Source organism: Mauremys reevesii, linkage group 4 (genome assembly GCF_016161935.1).
Source record: "Mauremys reevesii isolate NIE-2019 linkage group 4, ASM1616193v1, whole genome shotgun sequence".
In the NCBI taxonomy this organism is placed as follows: Eukaryota; Metazoa; Chordata; order Testudines; family Geoemydidae; genus Mauremys; species Mauremys reevesii.
The window spans coordinates 31,048,880-31,065,014 of NC_052626.1; the positions used below are offsets into that span (position 1 = coordinate 31,048,880).

Genomic DNA, 16,135 nt, shown 5'->3' on the forward strand with positions numbered 1-16,135 from the left:
ACAGCTTATTTACACAGTAACATGATACTTGACACAGATAATGCATTTCAAGGAATAATAACACTTTGCATTCCCATAGTACCTTGCATTTGGTTATGTCAAAGTGCATCACAAACATTACTGAAATAGTCTCAGAGCATTCCTACACCAATAAAGATCCCCTTCTATTAAGAAAACAAAATCAATGTAAATATTCAGCACTGTAGTGAAACTGCAAACTGTTCCATGTTTTGAGGAAAACCATACAAGATGTTTTTATCCTCGATTCTACTTGGAGCCCATTCTGGCCCACCTTTAGATATTCATCATCAAACTATAATGCTTGGTGTTGGATGTGAAATATATATGTCCTCCCCTTCAAGGCACTTCACAATGCTCTCACTCCATATTTATTCACTACTGCATATTACTGTGTCTCCCTGTTCCCCTTTGCCCCACCATTGATGCTATTTCAACACCCTATTTGTCATCTTCCACAGCCATCTTTGCGATTTCATCCATGCCCTCCTTAAACTGATCTGTGGGGGTACTGACCTCTCTTCATGTGAATTCTTTTTCAAGACCCTCCTCTCCACTTACAAGAAATCAACCAAATTAAAATGACTAGGCTGAGGAGCAGTTGGGAAAAGCCAGTGCATAATTACTAAACTTAAAATAACAGTGATAAATTTATAGTTCATCATCTCCTACTTCTACCTTCATGTATTGGTTGTCATGTTAAACTTTAAACTTCCTGGGTGGCAAGGGTGTGTCATCTTAAATGTTTGTACACCACCTGGCACACTAGGATCCTAATACAGATTCAAGGATGCTCACATAATGCAGATATGAAATAATATGTATTTCCAAGTTTAAAAATGACTGGTAGGAATAAAATCACTGTTCTGTAGCTTGGTGAGGGACTCAATATGTGTTTTTCTGTAGTAGCCTCCCAAATATTATCTGAAAATTTAACTACAGAATAAAAATAATAAACTGTAATCTGGGAATGAAATATCTGCTGGAAAGGCTTTCAGAATATGGTGGAAATTACTAGGGTGCAGATAACTTTTTTTGTCATTTTTTAAAGTGTTTTGCCTCAGAAAATATAGTTTATCTTCTTCCTCTTTCTTCTAGCCAGAATTCTTACAAGAAGCCAACTTAATTATGGCCAAGTTAAACTATGTGGAAGGTGATTACAAAGAAGGTCTTAACACTTATGCCAGGGTTGAAGTTGATGACTTGCATCTTGTTGCTGTGCCTCCTTATAGGCTGAGGATGATAGCTGAAGCATATTCTACCAAAGGTAAGATTGCTCATATCTATTTATTAATTGTGGTTGATTCTTTCAAATGAAATATTTCTACTTTTATTATTTTTGACTGAAGGAAAATTTGTTCATACTATATCAGTTGACACTGAGCTTAGATACCAAAGTGATGGGTGCTTTAGAAATATCTGAAAGAAACGTTCATCCCTTTAGATTAATTTAAATACGTGCTAAGTTGGTAGGACTGTTATTTCTGTCAACATTTCTGTTCTAGTCCTTCCCCCTCCATCCACCCATCCAAAACACATTTAAGTGTTTACATCTTAACTGTTAAACCTCCTTCTGGCAAATATGTATTAGTAGTTTTTCAGCACAGATTCAAATGTTAAAATTGCACCCTCAGCCTAAATGTTACATTTGTCTGAAATTTTTATTTCCTGTAGTTAAAACGTAGCACCTGCTATTACTATAATTAAAAGGCATTAGAGAAAAAAAATATTTGTCTTTATTTCCCCCTCAGTTTACTTAGTGCATTTGACAACTTTTTGTGTCAAATGCACTAAGTATTTGTGTATTTTTTTAGTTTCACTGTTTCCTTTGTGGAGTCAGTCGCTTTTATTTGCTTAGATCTTTCACCCACAACCTGCTGCCCTTAGATCAGTAATCAAGTTGGCTTTTTATCAACTACACTTGGCCAGGCGGTTCCATAATAATAATAGTAATAATCATAGTAATTATAAAATAAAATAACTGGTATGAATGGGAGGGTTTTCTTCTGTGGGATTTTATTTTGGGTGTGTACTGATGTGGATTTTTTTACAAATGTATCCAAAAATTCAAATGATTTGTCTTAATTTTCCTATCTGAGTGGTATCTCATCAGTGAAAGTTGTAATGCTTGTGTTGTGTCTAAGGATGGCAGTGCCACTTCAGTTTAGAGGCGTCTTTTATGAGCTACGTACACACAGCCTGTAGCTGTGTCAGTGTTCTGAGAATGCGGCAGTTTGTGGCATAGCTTATGGAATTCACTATGTCTGGATGTTTTTGCTTGACTGGTGTATTAAACCTGGGTTTTGGAATGCATTTAAAATTTCTTGCTATGGCTCGATGAGTGCACAGTGTCATAAGTTATGTTTGCTGTCTTTCAGGAGATGGCTCAGTTGCATTTGCTGACAACTGATCAAAGAATTTTTCTAACATTAGTCTCGGAAAAGGCTGACTGTTTTCCATCAACTCAGTTCCCTGCTGAGTGTTGACGAGTATTAGATGTACTGTAGACAAAGGTGCGGGAAATAGCAGCCTTGATTCCTAGAAGAGAGAGAAATATACTTCCTAAATCATTGCAATATTTAGATTAAAGGAAGTGGTAGGAAATTGAGGATATTCTTAATGTACTTTTTAAAAGAAATCTAGAAACATACATTGGATACTCAGCAAATCAAAAATATAACAGTGAAACCTTCAACTGCTTCTCTTGGCTCTCCTCCCTTTTCTGCAGTCCAGCATCTCCCACAATTCTAGATGCCTGGGCTGCTCTCTCTCTCTCTCTGCAGCTTACAGAGGCAGATCACCTTTTTGGAGTCACAGGGTCTGGCCACCTCCCCTCTGCTCCTGCTTGCTGTCAGTTTTCTCTGCCTCTGAAGCAGCAAACAGTGGCAGTTTCTTTTACTCTTGTCCTTACTCTTTCTATTTTAACTTTTCTTCCCAGTTTTTTGGCAGTGCTTCTCCAGGTGCACAGTTTCATCACCAGTGCCAAGAAAAGTTCTCTAGTTTCATCGAGGAATTTATTTTCATGCTTCAGAGCCGCAGGAAGCCTACCATAGCGCTATGCTTCCAACTGCTAGGATTCCTGGTGTCATGCTTAGGGATCACTCCATGGGCACAATCACACATCAGAAGTCTTCAGGCCGTCATACAAAATGTGTGGGACCACTCCCTGGAACACATGAAAGACCAAGTATGGGTTCCAACGTAGGTATTCAACTCTTTGCAGTGGTTGTCAGCCCATGATAACGTCTGTAAAGGCTTGCTTATCTGCCTTCCAGATCCTTTAGTTCCTGAAAGCAGGTCTGGGGAGCTCACTTGGAAACTCAAACAGCCTAGGATCTCTGGAGCAAGAAGGAACAGGCTTGCAGCATAAATCTCCTATAACTGAGATTGGTCAAGTTAGCTCTGTGAAGGTTCCAGCCCACCCTAAGGGGAAACCACATCCTAATTCAATCAAACAATACAACTGTGATTGCATATTTAAACAGCTAAGGGGGAACAAGGAGTTGGGCACTACACACGAAGCAGTGAAAATAGTGAGGTGGGTGGGACCATTCCTCCTTTCCCTTAAAGTGATCCACATCAAAGGGGACCTGAACCAAAAGACAGACTGGCGCAGCATGCTCAGGGTCAACCATTCTGAGTGGTACCTGAATCAGGAGTTTTTCTATCTCATTGTTCAGATGCTTGGCCTCCCTTCAGCCAACTCGTTTGTGAATCATATGAACACAGAGGCCAAAATACTTCACAAGGGAAGCAGATCCCTGGGGGACAGTTGCCTTATTGCAGTTGGCTGCAGGGCCTACATGTTCTTCTTCAAGTGCATGCGTAAGTCCATTCCAGTTTAGGTGTATGTGCGCCCCGAGCACATCTGCAGTGTCCTATGATACCCACTTAAGACCATTGTACCTTGCAGTTTGTGGTCCTGTTGCTCCCCCCAAAGCCTTTGTGGCTGCAAGGTATCTTCTAACCCTGCTGGTACCGAGCTCCCCAGAGGGTCAGGGCTCGGCACTGCCAGTGCCCCCAAGCAATAGGAAATCAATGCCAGTGCCTCATCCAGCACCGTGTCAGCTGTCCAAGGGGAAATCGTCTCTGACAGTCTGAAGGTCCTCTAGGTGGCCTTCACTGGCACCCAGTGGCATGGCATCCTCTGGTCTCCACAGTGTACTTCTTCCTCCTCATCAAACTCGGACACAGAAGTGTACTCACTCTGCCAAAGCAGCCAACCCTGCTGCTCTCCATGCTATTCCTACTCCATTACAGCATTGAGTTCATCGGGACCTCTGGGTGCCTGGCCACTGTACCCATGGGGCCCAACCACCATGCAGTGTCCCTTTTGGAACCCTTGGGGGTTTCCCCAGCCTCAAGGGACGTCTTTGAGATGCTCTTATTTGGTCGTTTCGGACACTAGAGCATCCACGGTACTTTACAGGGATACCGCGGAACCAGATTCCTGTAACGAACAAGGCACTGAACCCCAAGAAGCCCTGTAGGCTCCTGCAGACACTGAGATACCAATTGAGGCTCCCCATCAGGCTTTAGCCGCCTCCTCATCCTTGCCGAATAAGGCCACAGTGGCACCCGGGGTATCTCCACCTCCAGATGACCATAAGGCACATCAGGACCTACTCAAATAGGTAGCCTCAAATCTAGGGGTCCAAGTAGAAGTGGTTAAGGAGGTGACACATGACCTCCTGGATATTCTGTCGCCAGCAGAGTCCAGAGTAGTCCTGGTGCTGCACGATGCCATCATGGACCCTATTAAAGCCCTCTAGCATACCCCTGCCTCACTTCCACTGATGGTGAAATGCTCGAAGCATAAATACTTTGTTCCAGCCCAGGTACAAGTTCCTCTTCACACACCTCCCGCCCTTCGGATCATGGGTGGTTGCGGTGGCCAATGAGGGAGCCCTCCAGGGACAACCAAGCTCTATGCCCAAGTCAAAGGACCCTAAAAAGCTAAACCTCTTTGGGTGCAACACTTACTCTTCAGTGGGCCTGCAACTTTGTATAGCAAACCAGCAGGCCCTGCTGGGGTGCTACAACTTCAACATGTGGCAATTCTTGATTAAATTCAAGGATCTTCTCCCACAGGACTCCAGAAAGGAGTTTTAATCCGTAACTGAGGAAGGGAAAACTGTATCTCGGACCTCCCTGCAAGCAACCCTGGATGCCACTGTCTCTGCGGCCGGATCAATGGCGACTGCGGTGACGATGCATAGGAGTTCCTGGTTGCAATCCTCAGAGCTCCCTCAGGAGGTATAACAGAAGTTTAGGCGCAGGCCCCCTTCCCAGTCATCCTCAACAGGCCCTATGCAGTCTGACTCCAGGCATCCTGGCTTGTCAAAGCACTCATTTTGACAAGATAATTGAGGTTGATATATCAATCCCTTCTACACTGAATCCAGCTACCCACTTGTTTTCCAATCACCTTTCCTATTTCTTGGATGCCTGGACCCAGATTACTTCAGATCGATGGGTCCTCAGCACCATAGAACTGGGTTACGCCTTCCAATTCCTATCCACTCCACCTTGTCCTGCCCTCCTTCCCTCCGTCCCTCTTCTCACAAGCTCCTGTTGGAACAAGAAGTCCAATCTCTCCTTCGGGTGAGAGGTGTGGAGCAAGTGCCCTCCCATTTGAGAGGAAGGGGGTTCTAATCCCACTACTTCGTGCTCCTGAAAATCAAGAGGGGGGTGTGTGTGTTTGATCTCAGACCCATTTTAGACCTGCACAGTCTCAACTGATATCTCAAGAACCTGAAGTTCTGCATGTTCTCCTTGGCCTCCATCATCCCTTTGCTGGATCCCAGGAATTGGTATGCCACCCTCAATCTAAAGGACGCTTACTTCCACATTTCGTTCTTCCCTGGTCACAGACATTTTCCCAAGGTTTGTAATAAACCAAAGTCACTAATAGTTCATGGTGCTCCTGTTTGGCTTGTCGGCTGCCACACAGGTTTTCATAAAATATATGCCAGTAGTAGCAGCCTGACTAAGGAAAAGGGGCATCCATGTCTTTCCATACCTCGATGACTGGCTGATAAAGGTCTGGTCCAGAACTTGAGTTGAGGCCGACATCTGTCTCATTCAATCAACCTTCAATGCGTTGGGCCTTCTGTTAAATTTTCAGAAGTCCACCCTGATCCCAGTCCAGAAGATAGAGTTCATAGTGTCAATACTTGACTTGGTGCAAGTGAGAGCTCTGCTTCCAAATGACTGGTTCCTCGCTATTGCATCCCTGATAACAATCTCTCTGAAGTCATCCGATCACAACCCCATGAAAGTGCCTGAGCTTCCTGGGCTATGTGGTATCGTGCACATACGTAGTGCAACATGCAAGGCTACAACTCAGACCTCTGCAAACCTGGCTAGCCATGGTCTACTCTCCCTCTCGCCATCACCTGGACTCAGTTCTCATGGTACTGGCCCATGTCCTAGACTCACTGCAGTGGTGGCTGGACAGCCACATGGTATGTGCGGGGGTACCCTTTTCAAGATCTCTCTCATCCCTGTCCCTGGTATGCAACGCATCAGCCCTCGGTTGGGGAGCCCACTTAGGACCTATCCGAATCCAAGGCCTTTGAGTCCAAGAGCTCTCCTTGCACATCAGGTCAGGGAACTCAGGTCTAGCATGCCGGGCATTTCTACTTCACTTGACAGGCAAATCTATTTCAGTCCTCACAGACAATACGACGGCTACGTTCTACATAAACAGTCAGGACGGTGCGCGTTCTTCCCCCCATTCCAGGAAGCAATCCTACATTTGTTCACTGCTTCCTACTTCCCAGTCAACCAGAATTGTGGGAGATGCTGGGATGGAGAACAGAAAATTCGTACTGATAATTTTCTTTCTTCTAGCAGCATCTCTAACAGTTCTACCCACTTGATGACTCATGAGTCTAGGGTCAGGTATTAAGTGGAATCATTACCAGATGGTGGTCTTCCTGATCTAATATACATATTTTTTCATTATCTCTGGAATATTTGTTAATGATGTTATACAAGTTTTACAGCTTGGGAATAGCTCATCAGACAGCAAGCAGGAGCAGAAGGGGTGTGGCCGGACCACTAAAATGCTGATCCACCTCTGTGAGCTGCAGAGAGACAGGAAAGCAGCCCAGATGTCCAGCATTATGGGAGATGCTGCTAACAGACAGGAAATTATCAGTAAGAAATCTTCCATTCTTATAATGGTGGAGGAAATGGCCCGGAAGCCTTTATGAAGACTGTTCTTGCCTTGAGAGTTAGTAGAGTCTCCCTTCATCTAAAAAGATGTGCATGGAGATCTGTGGTCCCTAACCTTAGAAGAAAAGCTTTGGTTGGTTGGTTGGTCGGTCAGATTGGTTGGTGCCTGTTGGCTTTTGTGGGTTTATTAGAATGTGTGTTTCTGGTTGAACTGGAGGTTCAGGGATAATAGGAATGTAGGTTGAGGCAAGGATATTAAATACATTATTTTCTTAGTGCTTAGTAGGATAGTGATATCAGCTACAGAAAAGCCTAAGGAAATGATGAATGGCCATTTGGTGTTTGAATCAGAATTAAAATAGGACAAAAGAACTTGGAGCTGAGTTGTGCAGTTAGAATTTGATGTCTGATGGTTGAAAACTTGGATGTATGGGGAAATGCAGTGGAAGCTCAGCACTTGGTTGGGGGTAGTGTTTCTGAGGGACGGTAGACTGATATTTGTGATGGCGCTTAAATAGCCAAGTTAATAATGGAAGAAATTCTGTTTTTCATATTTGCTTGTGGAGCACCCAAAGTGTTCCTGGTGCTCTGTAGAACACCAAGGAAGACAATTCTTGCTCCAGGGAACCTAGGGTCTAAGCAATATGAAATATACCATAATGCGTCACTGTCAAATAAGACTCTACATTCCTTAAAAGAAAAAGGAAGCTCCTGCATGAGTTTTTGTAGAGCAGGTGTCTAAAAGCAGTCTCCGTCAAATTGGTTGTTATCAAAACACAGTGCAAAAGTTCATTAAAAAGTATTTAAATACAATAGCCTGTATCAGAAAATCTTAGCTCCTTCTTTCTTTCTTTCTCTCTCAAACTTGAAGATTCAGTGTCTTCACACCCCCGCAATGCTCAATTTAGAATAATTCTGTCATCAAACTAGAGAACAAAAATCATCTGCGGGCTGCATTGCATTTGCAAAGAGAGTCTGAAAATCATTGTTATATAACGAAGGGATCTTCATTCCTCTTAACCCTGCAGTAAAAGTGCAACTTAGATCATGGTACTGCTTTTATCTCTAGCTGAGGAGATACATGACTGTACGAGGACTCAAATGGAGGACCATGCCTGTGTAGTATGGGATTTATTGATAGTAAATAAGTTATAGAGGTTAAAAGAAACATCTGTTCCATTTTATTATGTATGGGCTCTTATACTGCACTCATCACCGTAGTATCTGAGCACCTTCCAGTAGTGCACTAAACAATGTGACTAATATTTCTCGCATTTTTGTTCTCTCATTCTCTCTCCAGGGGGAGAAATGTGTGCCGAGGAGTGTTTTGTTTTGGAATTAAAAATATATATATAATACATATGTATTTTGCTCTAAGTTTGCTAGAGAAGGCATGGTCAAAGAAATACTACTTGCACTTACAGCAGAAGGTGGTGAAGTTTGTGATGATCCTTAGTTCTTGTTGCGAGTTCATTCCACAGTCTTGGGTTGGTGCCCAAGGAAGCTTTGTCTCCTGTACAGATGAGCTTTACCCTGGGACAGAAAGTTCGATTGTGCCAGGGGAGTGAAATTGTCAATCAGTCTCAATCAAATGTAAGATTGCTGTTGTATATTACTGTTTTGTCTTGAATCTGTATTTTTTTACCCATTTATGGAAGCATGGACAAAAATTAACAAGTAAACCTTGACCTTGACATAATACTTCCATTTCTAAAGCATCCTTCATAGGAGGTTCTCAGAGTGCCTTAGAGTCATAAATGAAATTAGCCTCACAACAGCAATGTGTGATAAATATTAACAACCCAATTTTATAGAGGGGGGAACTGAGCAATAGAGAGATTAAGTGACTTGTCTAAAGTGATGCTGGAAGTCTGAAGCAAAGTTGTGACTTGGCCATAGGTCTCCAGACTCCTGGTGGTGTGCTCTGAACCACAAAATCAACCTTTTTTTCCTCTATGTAGAATCTTAATTGCACTAATACAAGCAGGTCTGTTTTAAATGAAGGTTTGAAACCAATTCAATAAAAGTGCTATTTGGATTATGCTGGACCCTCAGATGAATGAAAAAGTTTGAATAATAACACCTAATTTGCGTAGTTAAATTGAAAATATTTCAAGTATCTGCAGGAAGTTTTAGTTAGTAAATGTCAAAGACAGAAAATCTGTTCATTACCAGTTTTGGTAACTACCGAGCAGCCAATCTCTGGAGCTCCTTTCTTCTCTTCACGGTTTCCATAGGTTAGTGGGTGGTGCCACTGTAAAGAGTGAGCTGTCACAGCGAATGTGGAAACCCAAGGAGTAGCAATATTTTTGGCAGAGGTTTCTGTTACCAGGAGAAGCCACAGTATTTGCTGGTAGCTATTGGTCTCCATTTTAGGTCATGTGAAAGAGGGTTTAAAAGTTATTTATTCACTCCTTTACACAACATCATCTGGTGCCAGGAGTATAGTATTGCAAGCAAGGCAGCACTGGTGCCATGGAAGACTGCCAAAAAATCTGTTAGTTTAATCTACAGCTGGTTTGTTTTGGGTGGTTGGTGTTGGTGTTGGCCCCTATTTCATCTTGGCCAGAGAAGGTAAGGTGGAAAATGATTTAATATAAAAATACTAAGAACACACACACCTACTAAAAAGAGAGGAGAGAAATCAAGGGATTAGAAAGCTGGTCTCCAGCTTCAGCAGGTCACAGCAAGACTCAGTTGCTGGTTAGACCTCAGCTCAGAAGTTTGAGCCAGAGTGGCTTTTTGCCCTTTTTGCAGGATTGGTTGCTTTATGACTTACTACTGGAACTTTTAAATGCAGATAAATGTACTTTTTAATGGGGCCGTAAACAAAAATTTTACTTTTGATATCGACAGTGGCATCTTTTGACTTCTTCTGCCTTTCTTCTCTTCACGGTTTCCATAGGTTTACAGCCCATATCTTCCCCATTTCAAATGGAGTGTGACTGCCATTTTTAAATGTGATGGTAGGGCATTTCTCTACCACACTTTACTTTGCTGTCCTTTTATCTTATGTTGTGCTGTTGCTTGCAGCCTGCGTTCCCTTTCCAGTCTCACTTATGGGTCATGACAAGACCAGGATGGGACCAGCAAGGGATTTTGGAGCCTGTAAAAATATTGGGTTAGTCATGAATCCTTGTTGCTGTTATCCTGGAAAAATATAACATTGCTAGCAGAATTCCGCTTTGGATTAGAGCTGGTTGGAAAAATTCCAAAGAAATTTGTCAAAATTGAAATGGCTTGCAAAATGGTTTGAGTTTTCTGAAGCTTCGACAGAGCCCAGGCAGGATTCTGTTGGAAACCTGGCTGGTTTCCTGCCATCTCATCTGTTTGGCACCTTGCAGCCTGCCAGGCAGACTGCCTTGAAGTCAGGGATCCTAGGGCTTTCTGAGTTTATGGCTCTGGGACAGCTCACCAGGTCAACTGTCCTGGAGCTGGGACTCCATTCCCTTTTGTGGGGACTTTTGAAACATTTGGTTTTCATTCCAAATCAGAATGAAACCAAATTTCAACATATCAAAATCATCTGCAAAATGGAATAATGTTTCTTTGCCCAGCTCTGCTTCAAATGTTGTTGGCGTGTGCTTCACATATGCCAGAAACAGGGTGGATTTGATTTAATCATGGATTTCAGGAAGACTCAATTTAATCATGTATTTCTACATAAAAGTGCATTCTTGTTGGTTGTTAAAACTTTAATACATATTCTTCACAACTCAGAGATAGATGTAGGTTTCATTTTTAGAAGGCACACACTATACATTTTTAAAGAGATTTATTTTTTGAAAACTTTTCAGATTAGTTTTACAGCTATATCAGAAAATGAATGATTGTTTGGTTATTTGGTTTACCAAAGGTAATTGAAGCAGATATTTATGAAGTCATTGGGAGTTGAACTATCTCCAATTCAACAGGTTAATCATTAACATTTGAAGGATTTTCTTGCCATGCTGTATTAGGAGGAGAACATCACCAGACAGACATTTACATAGTTTTATTTAACTATTTCTCACATCTATATATTATTTATTTATTTATTTAAAAACATTTTTGCTGTTAAACAAGCATGTTATCTCTGGAGACACAAATCCACAATTTGAGAACTCCAAAACTAAGCATCTCTGATTGTATCTTCTAGACTGAGCACTGAGTCCTATTGGGTGGATAGAAAGAGTAACCTAAATAATCTATACAGAAGCCCCTGCAGCCCCATAAGATTGGGTCCCTAATCCATGAACTATTAGAACTCATTTACAAAACTTTTCTTAAATGTTACATGAATATATTTTGTCACTATAGAATTAGAATTTATAATCCCTATTCCATGATGAGATATATTTGAGCTATAATGTATCTTAATTAATATTATCTTTCGGTAGGTTTTTTCCTTAAAAAGCATTTTATAAAAAAAAATCTGATTTAAATAAAAATCCAATTTTTTTTTTAATTTTAAAAAATCATTTATTTTTATCCACCCTGGCCAGAAATTCTGGTGTTCAAATGATTTAGGGGAGAAACATGCCTAGAGCTCCCTGGATTTTTGTATTCGGATGTGTAACTTTTTAATTTCTGTAAGAATTGAATTGTAAGAATCAGTGTTAAATTGGCACTTTTGTACCAGGTATTTTTATGAGGATATTTAGAGTTGTATCTAAACAGTGAAAACCTCTTTAATACCAGGTCATAGTTGCCATTACTAGCATTAATTTGCCATAGCAGTTAGTTTTTCTATTTTGTACTTCAAACTTTGGCAGTTCTGAGATGTTGTGACACTGGGCATATTTATAGATCATTCAGACTTGTACTTTATTCCTCCTTGTTTTACAGTGTTCATCTATTCTATGCTTTCATTTGAGTGATGACTAGTAGTTACAGTAGTGATATATAGTAGTTAAAGCATTAGCAAACCACAGTTTTGATGATAAATGTAGGATTGTTTTGATTAAATGAATGAGTTGAGTATCAAGAAGAGTTATTTGAGATGTTTTTTAAAATTCAGAAACAGATATGAACTTTGCCAACTTTTGTTAAAAGAGAAATTTTATATTATTCTTAATTGGAATAAGAAATGGGTCCAACTCATACTCCTCTCCTTGATAAACTGCTTCCGAGACTCACTTCTTGAAGATCTCAAACTTTAATTTAAAAATACTTTAAATACTGTTTATCATTTTAAAATTTGTTTTCCATTCAGTCCCTTTCATAGGTTTAAAATTACATTTATTTAAATACTGTTTTTGTCATTTGTCATTTTAAAACCTGCAGTTTCATATGGTCTACCCGTCAACACAACTTGTACTTTCTTGGTGTAGTTGCAATCATCAGTTATGTTATCTCAGCTCTAGGAAAAACCTGTTTGATTAGTTTGTGCTCCCTCTGCTGGTTGGTCTTGAAAGTAGAAGTATTACACAGGGTCACTCATAAATACAGTAGTGGCATATTTGCAGACAGAGGTGGATTTAAAATCAAATTGTACTTAGGAACAGTTGTTGTGGGTTCATTGTGTCTTCATAATTGCATTTGATGCTTAGTCATCAGGATGATAGGCATCTTTTAACAATACCTTAACTTGTTGTTTTCCATCCTGGAGACATGTCAGTCTAGTCCAGAAAGGACATGAGCAGAAGAGGGTGAGGGACAGTGAGGGGTGGGGACCTGCATGGCCCTGTATCCAATCCGTTATGGCAAACATTTTGCTTTAAATATAGCAGTAGGTAGATCCTTGAAATTTGCCTTCTCATCCTGCAGCAAAGTAGTGCCCAATATAGCTAGCCACAGGAGCAGCTAATATGTATGCTCTAAAGGGTCAGGAAACAGTTCACCAGCTCAGATCTTGTGTGTACGCTCTCAGCATGCAACTCAGCTGTAACAACATGTGTCCCTGGCCATATTACACAAGGGAGCAAAAGTATGGGTCACTGGCTGTATTATACAAGAAAATGCTCAAATTAATACAAATACGAGAAGAAACAAAATGAGATGGAGGAAAAATGAGAGACAAAGTGAGGGAAGGTACTGTACAGAAAAAAAAATAGAGATCAGTTAACTGTGCCAGGGCATGGTTTGAGGAAATATGAGGAGGGGGCTCCGACCCCCCAGTCTGTTGTAAGCAGGGAGGCCAGCAACAGAGATTGAGAACTGCCATCTTTGGCAGACCAGTGTTTTAAGATGAGTTTAATTTTGGATCTTAAGTATCCATTTAATTTGTTTATATTTACTTTCTTGAATAAATCCTTTTAATCAGAAATGTCTAGTATACCGGGGGGAGGGGATGTTGAGGGAACTTGACACATTTTATGGTGTCTGAAATGAGATAAACAAACATTATGAATCCATAACAGAATAATTGAAGACCTTGAGAGGGTTTTATCATATGGTTTGTGCCTGATGTCTGCCCAGTTCTGAACTTCCCTTGTATCTTATTCCCTGTAATTGTAAAGGAAATTGAGGCAGACAAGACTGCAAAGTTAGGATGGAAAAAAGTGATGCTGTTACCGTACAATAATTATTTTAGAAGGATATATTAGGAGTCTGCTTTGATAAAGGTTCAAGCTGATATTTAGTCTCCAATAATAAAAGTTCTACAGGCTTCAATGATAAATTAATTAAATAAATTTAGTGAAAAATAAATAAAAGTTGTAATGTAGACCATTTTGAAAATCTGTTTTCTGTTTTTCCTGGCAAATTTTTGTTTCTTTATGAAAGAAGTGATGGAGATTCTTGTAAGTAGAATATCTTTTCCAATGGAACACTCGAGATAAACTGTTCTTTAGAGGAGAGTAACACTTATCTGTAAGATGCTTAAATATCAAACATTTAGTTAACTGGCAAATAAGTTTATTGAAACCTTATGTACCATGACTGATTCTGCTTCGGTAGTTCAGAAGACAGAGTAGGAGTATGAATTTCTGGTGCTGCCCCTGGCCCTTGAATTAGTGAGTCTCCTGAAAGGGCTTGCAAATGACAACTAGGACGCAAGGTGGGTGAGGTAATATATTTTATTAGATCAACTACTGCTGGTGAGAGGCACAAGTTTTTCAGCTACACAGAGCTCTTCTTCAGGTCTGGGAAAGATACTAAGAATGTCACAGCTAAATATAAGTTTGAGCAGATAGCACATGTTCTAAGGGACCATTCAAGAGGAAGTGGTTCATTAATACCCCTGTATTTATAGGACAAAAAAGGGGGTTAGTGATTTACAGATTGTAGTAAGCCATAATATTAATTATAATATTGATTGATTAATTATTAGTAGACACTGGATTATGGCTTATTACAACAATCTGTAACGCACTAGCCCTCCTTTTCCTTCTATGACTTACTGGGGCGTTAATTGGCCTCTTAACAGTGAATGGTCCATTAGAATATGTAACTACTTATGTTAAACAGTTTATTCTATCTTAGTACTCTCTTAGTACTTTTTCCCAAACCTGAAGAAGGGCCCTATGTAACTCAAAAGCTTGTCTCTCTCATTAGCAGCAGTTGGTCCAGTAAAAGATCCTACCTCACCCATCTTGTCTCTCTAATATCCTGGGACCAATATGGCTACAGCAACACTGCATGCAAATGAAAATTGCAGTTTAAAGGTAAATCTCTTCTGCCAAAACTCATACATTTTCATTTTATTAGAGGAGACTATTTTTGTTAACATTACTTATTACATTACAGTAAATGAAAAGACAAATTGTTGCCCCCTAACCAGAAGGTTGTGTGTTGTGTTATGGTGGCAAAATTCTGTCATGAATGTGAGGGATGTCATATGCAGTGTTGTTGTAGCCATGTTGGTCCCAAGATATTAGAGAGACAAGATGGGTGAGGGTGGATGGTGTTTTATTGGACCAACTGCTGTTAGTGAGAGTGACAAGCTTTTGAGCTATACAGAGCTCTTCTTCAGGTCACTGATCAGGCTTTTGCTGGCTGGAGCCCAGGCTCTAGGATCCTGTGAGGTGGGAGGATTCCAGAGCTTGGGTTGCAGCTGGAACCAGAATGTTTACACCTTAGTTAAACAGCCCCTCAGCCCAAGCAACGCAAGCCCAACTCATCTGGCACGGGCCAGCTGCGGGTGTCTAATTGCATTGTAGACATAACCTCTCTCACCAACAGAAGCTGGTCCAATAAAAGATATTACCTCACCCTCCTTGTCTCTAGAGATGTCATATGTAAGTTAGACCCTTTCATTACACAGATTGCACCCATATTGCTGCAGACTGGTTCATGTCTCAAGTTGCCTGGTCAAATGTCTCTGTTTATATTTAGAGGGTGTAAGATGAGTAAGGTAAAACTGCTGCTGACCCCATATTCAAATTTAATGTTGTATTTGATGAGCTAAGTGATTGGCTATTAATTAGTTCTATTTGCAGAAACAGGCAAACACTCATTAGGTTCAGTGAAAGTGTCAGGTGAAACAGTTGAGTTACTCCTTTTGCAGTTCACAAAAGATGCTGCCATTTAACTTTAAGCTCACTGGATTGTAATCAGATCTGTTTGTTCAGCAGCAGTAAGAAAAGCCATGAGTAGCCTGGGGCAAGGGTCATCAAAGTAGATCTTCAGAGAAAAATGTTAAAGGAATACTTTTAGTTACCTATACTTAGTTATCTTAGTTGCTAATAAGGTCATAGATGTTTAGTTCTCAACCTGTTCCATACCATGATCCTGTGTTACTACAGAAAACAGTTTCAAGATCATCCTCCTGTCTAACCATAAAAAGAAGGTGGTTGCAGCTGCCTTGGATCTGTTCACAACCCCCAGGTTGAGTACCTATGTAGTATATTTTTAAAGGTGAAACTATTTAAAAAATCAATTTTTACCGGTAATAAAGCTCCTATTGGTTTTTTTCTTTGTTTGGACTTGAAAAAACAATGGAGTTAGTTTCACTTTCAGGATCTTAGTAGGTCTGGCTGGAAAACAGGAATTCTGCTTTGTCAAAAAATTTGAG

The 16,135-nt window shown here is 40.6% G+C and overlaps 1 protein-coding gene across 6 annotated transcripts in view; it reads left to right on the top strand.

Moving 5' to 3' along the window:
* Positions 1-16,135, top strand: part of TTC7B (tetratricopeptide repeat domain 7B) — a 310,511-nt gene that overhangs the window by 34,651 nt on the left and 259,725 nt on the right. For 4 of the 6 annotated variants that reach the window (XM_039537948.1, XM_039537945.1, XM_039537947.1 and 1 more), the window contains one exon: positions 1,117-1,285. In XM_039537948.1, coding sequence (XP_039393882.1) covers positions 1,117-1,285 — 169 coding nt within the window. Of the gene's footprint in view, positions 1-1,116; positions 1,286-15,803; positions 15,949-16,135 lie in introns of those variants that run through there. The other 2 variants (XM_039537949.1, XM_039537950.1) reach the window with 2 other exon arrangements.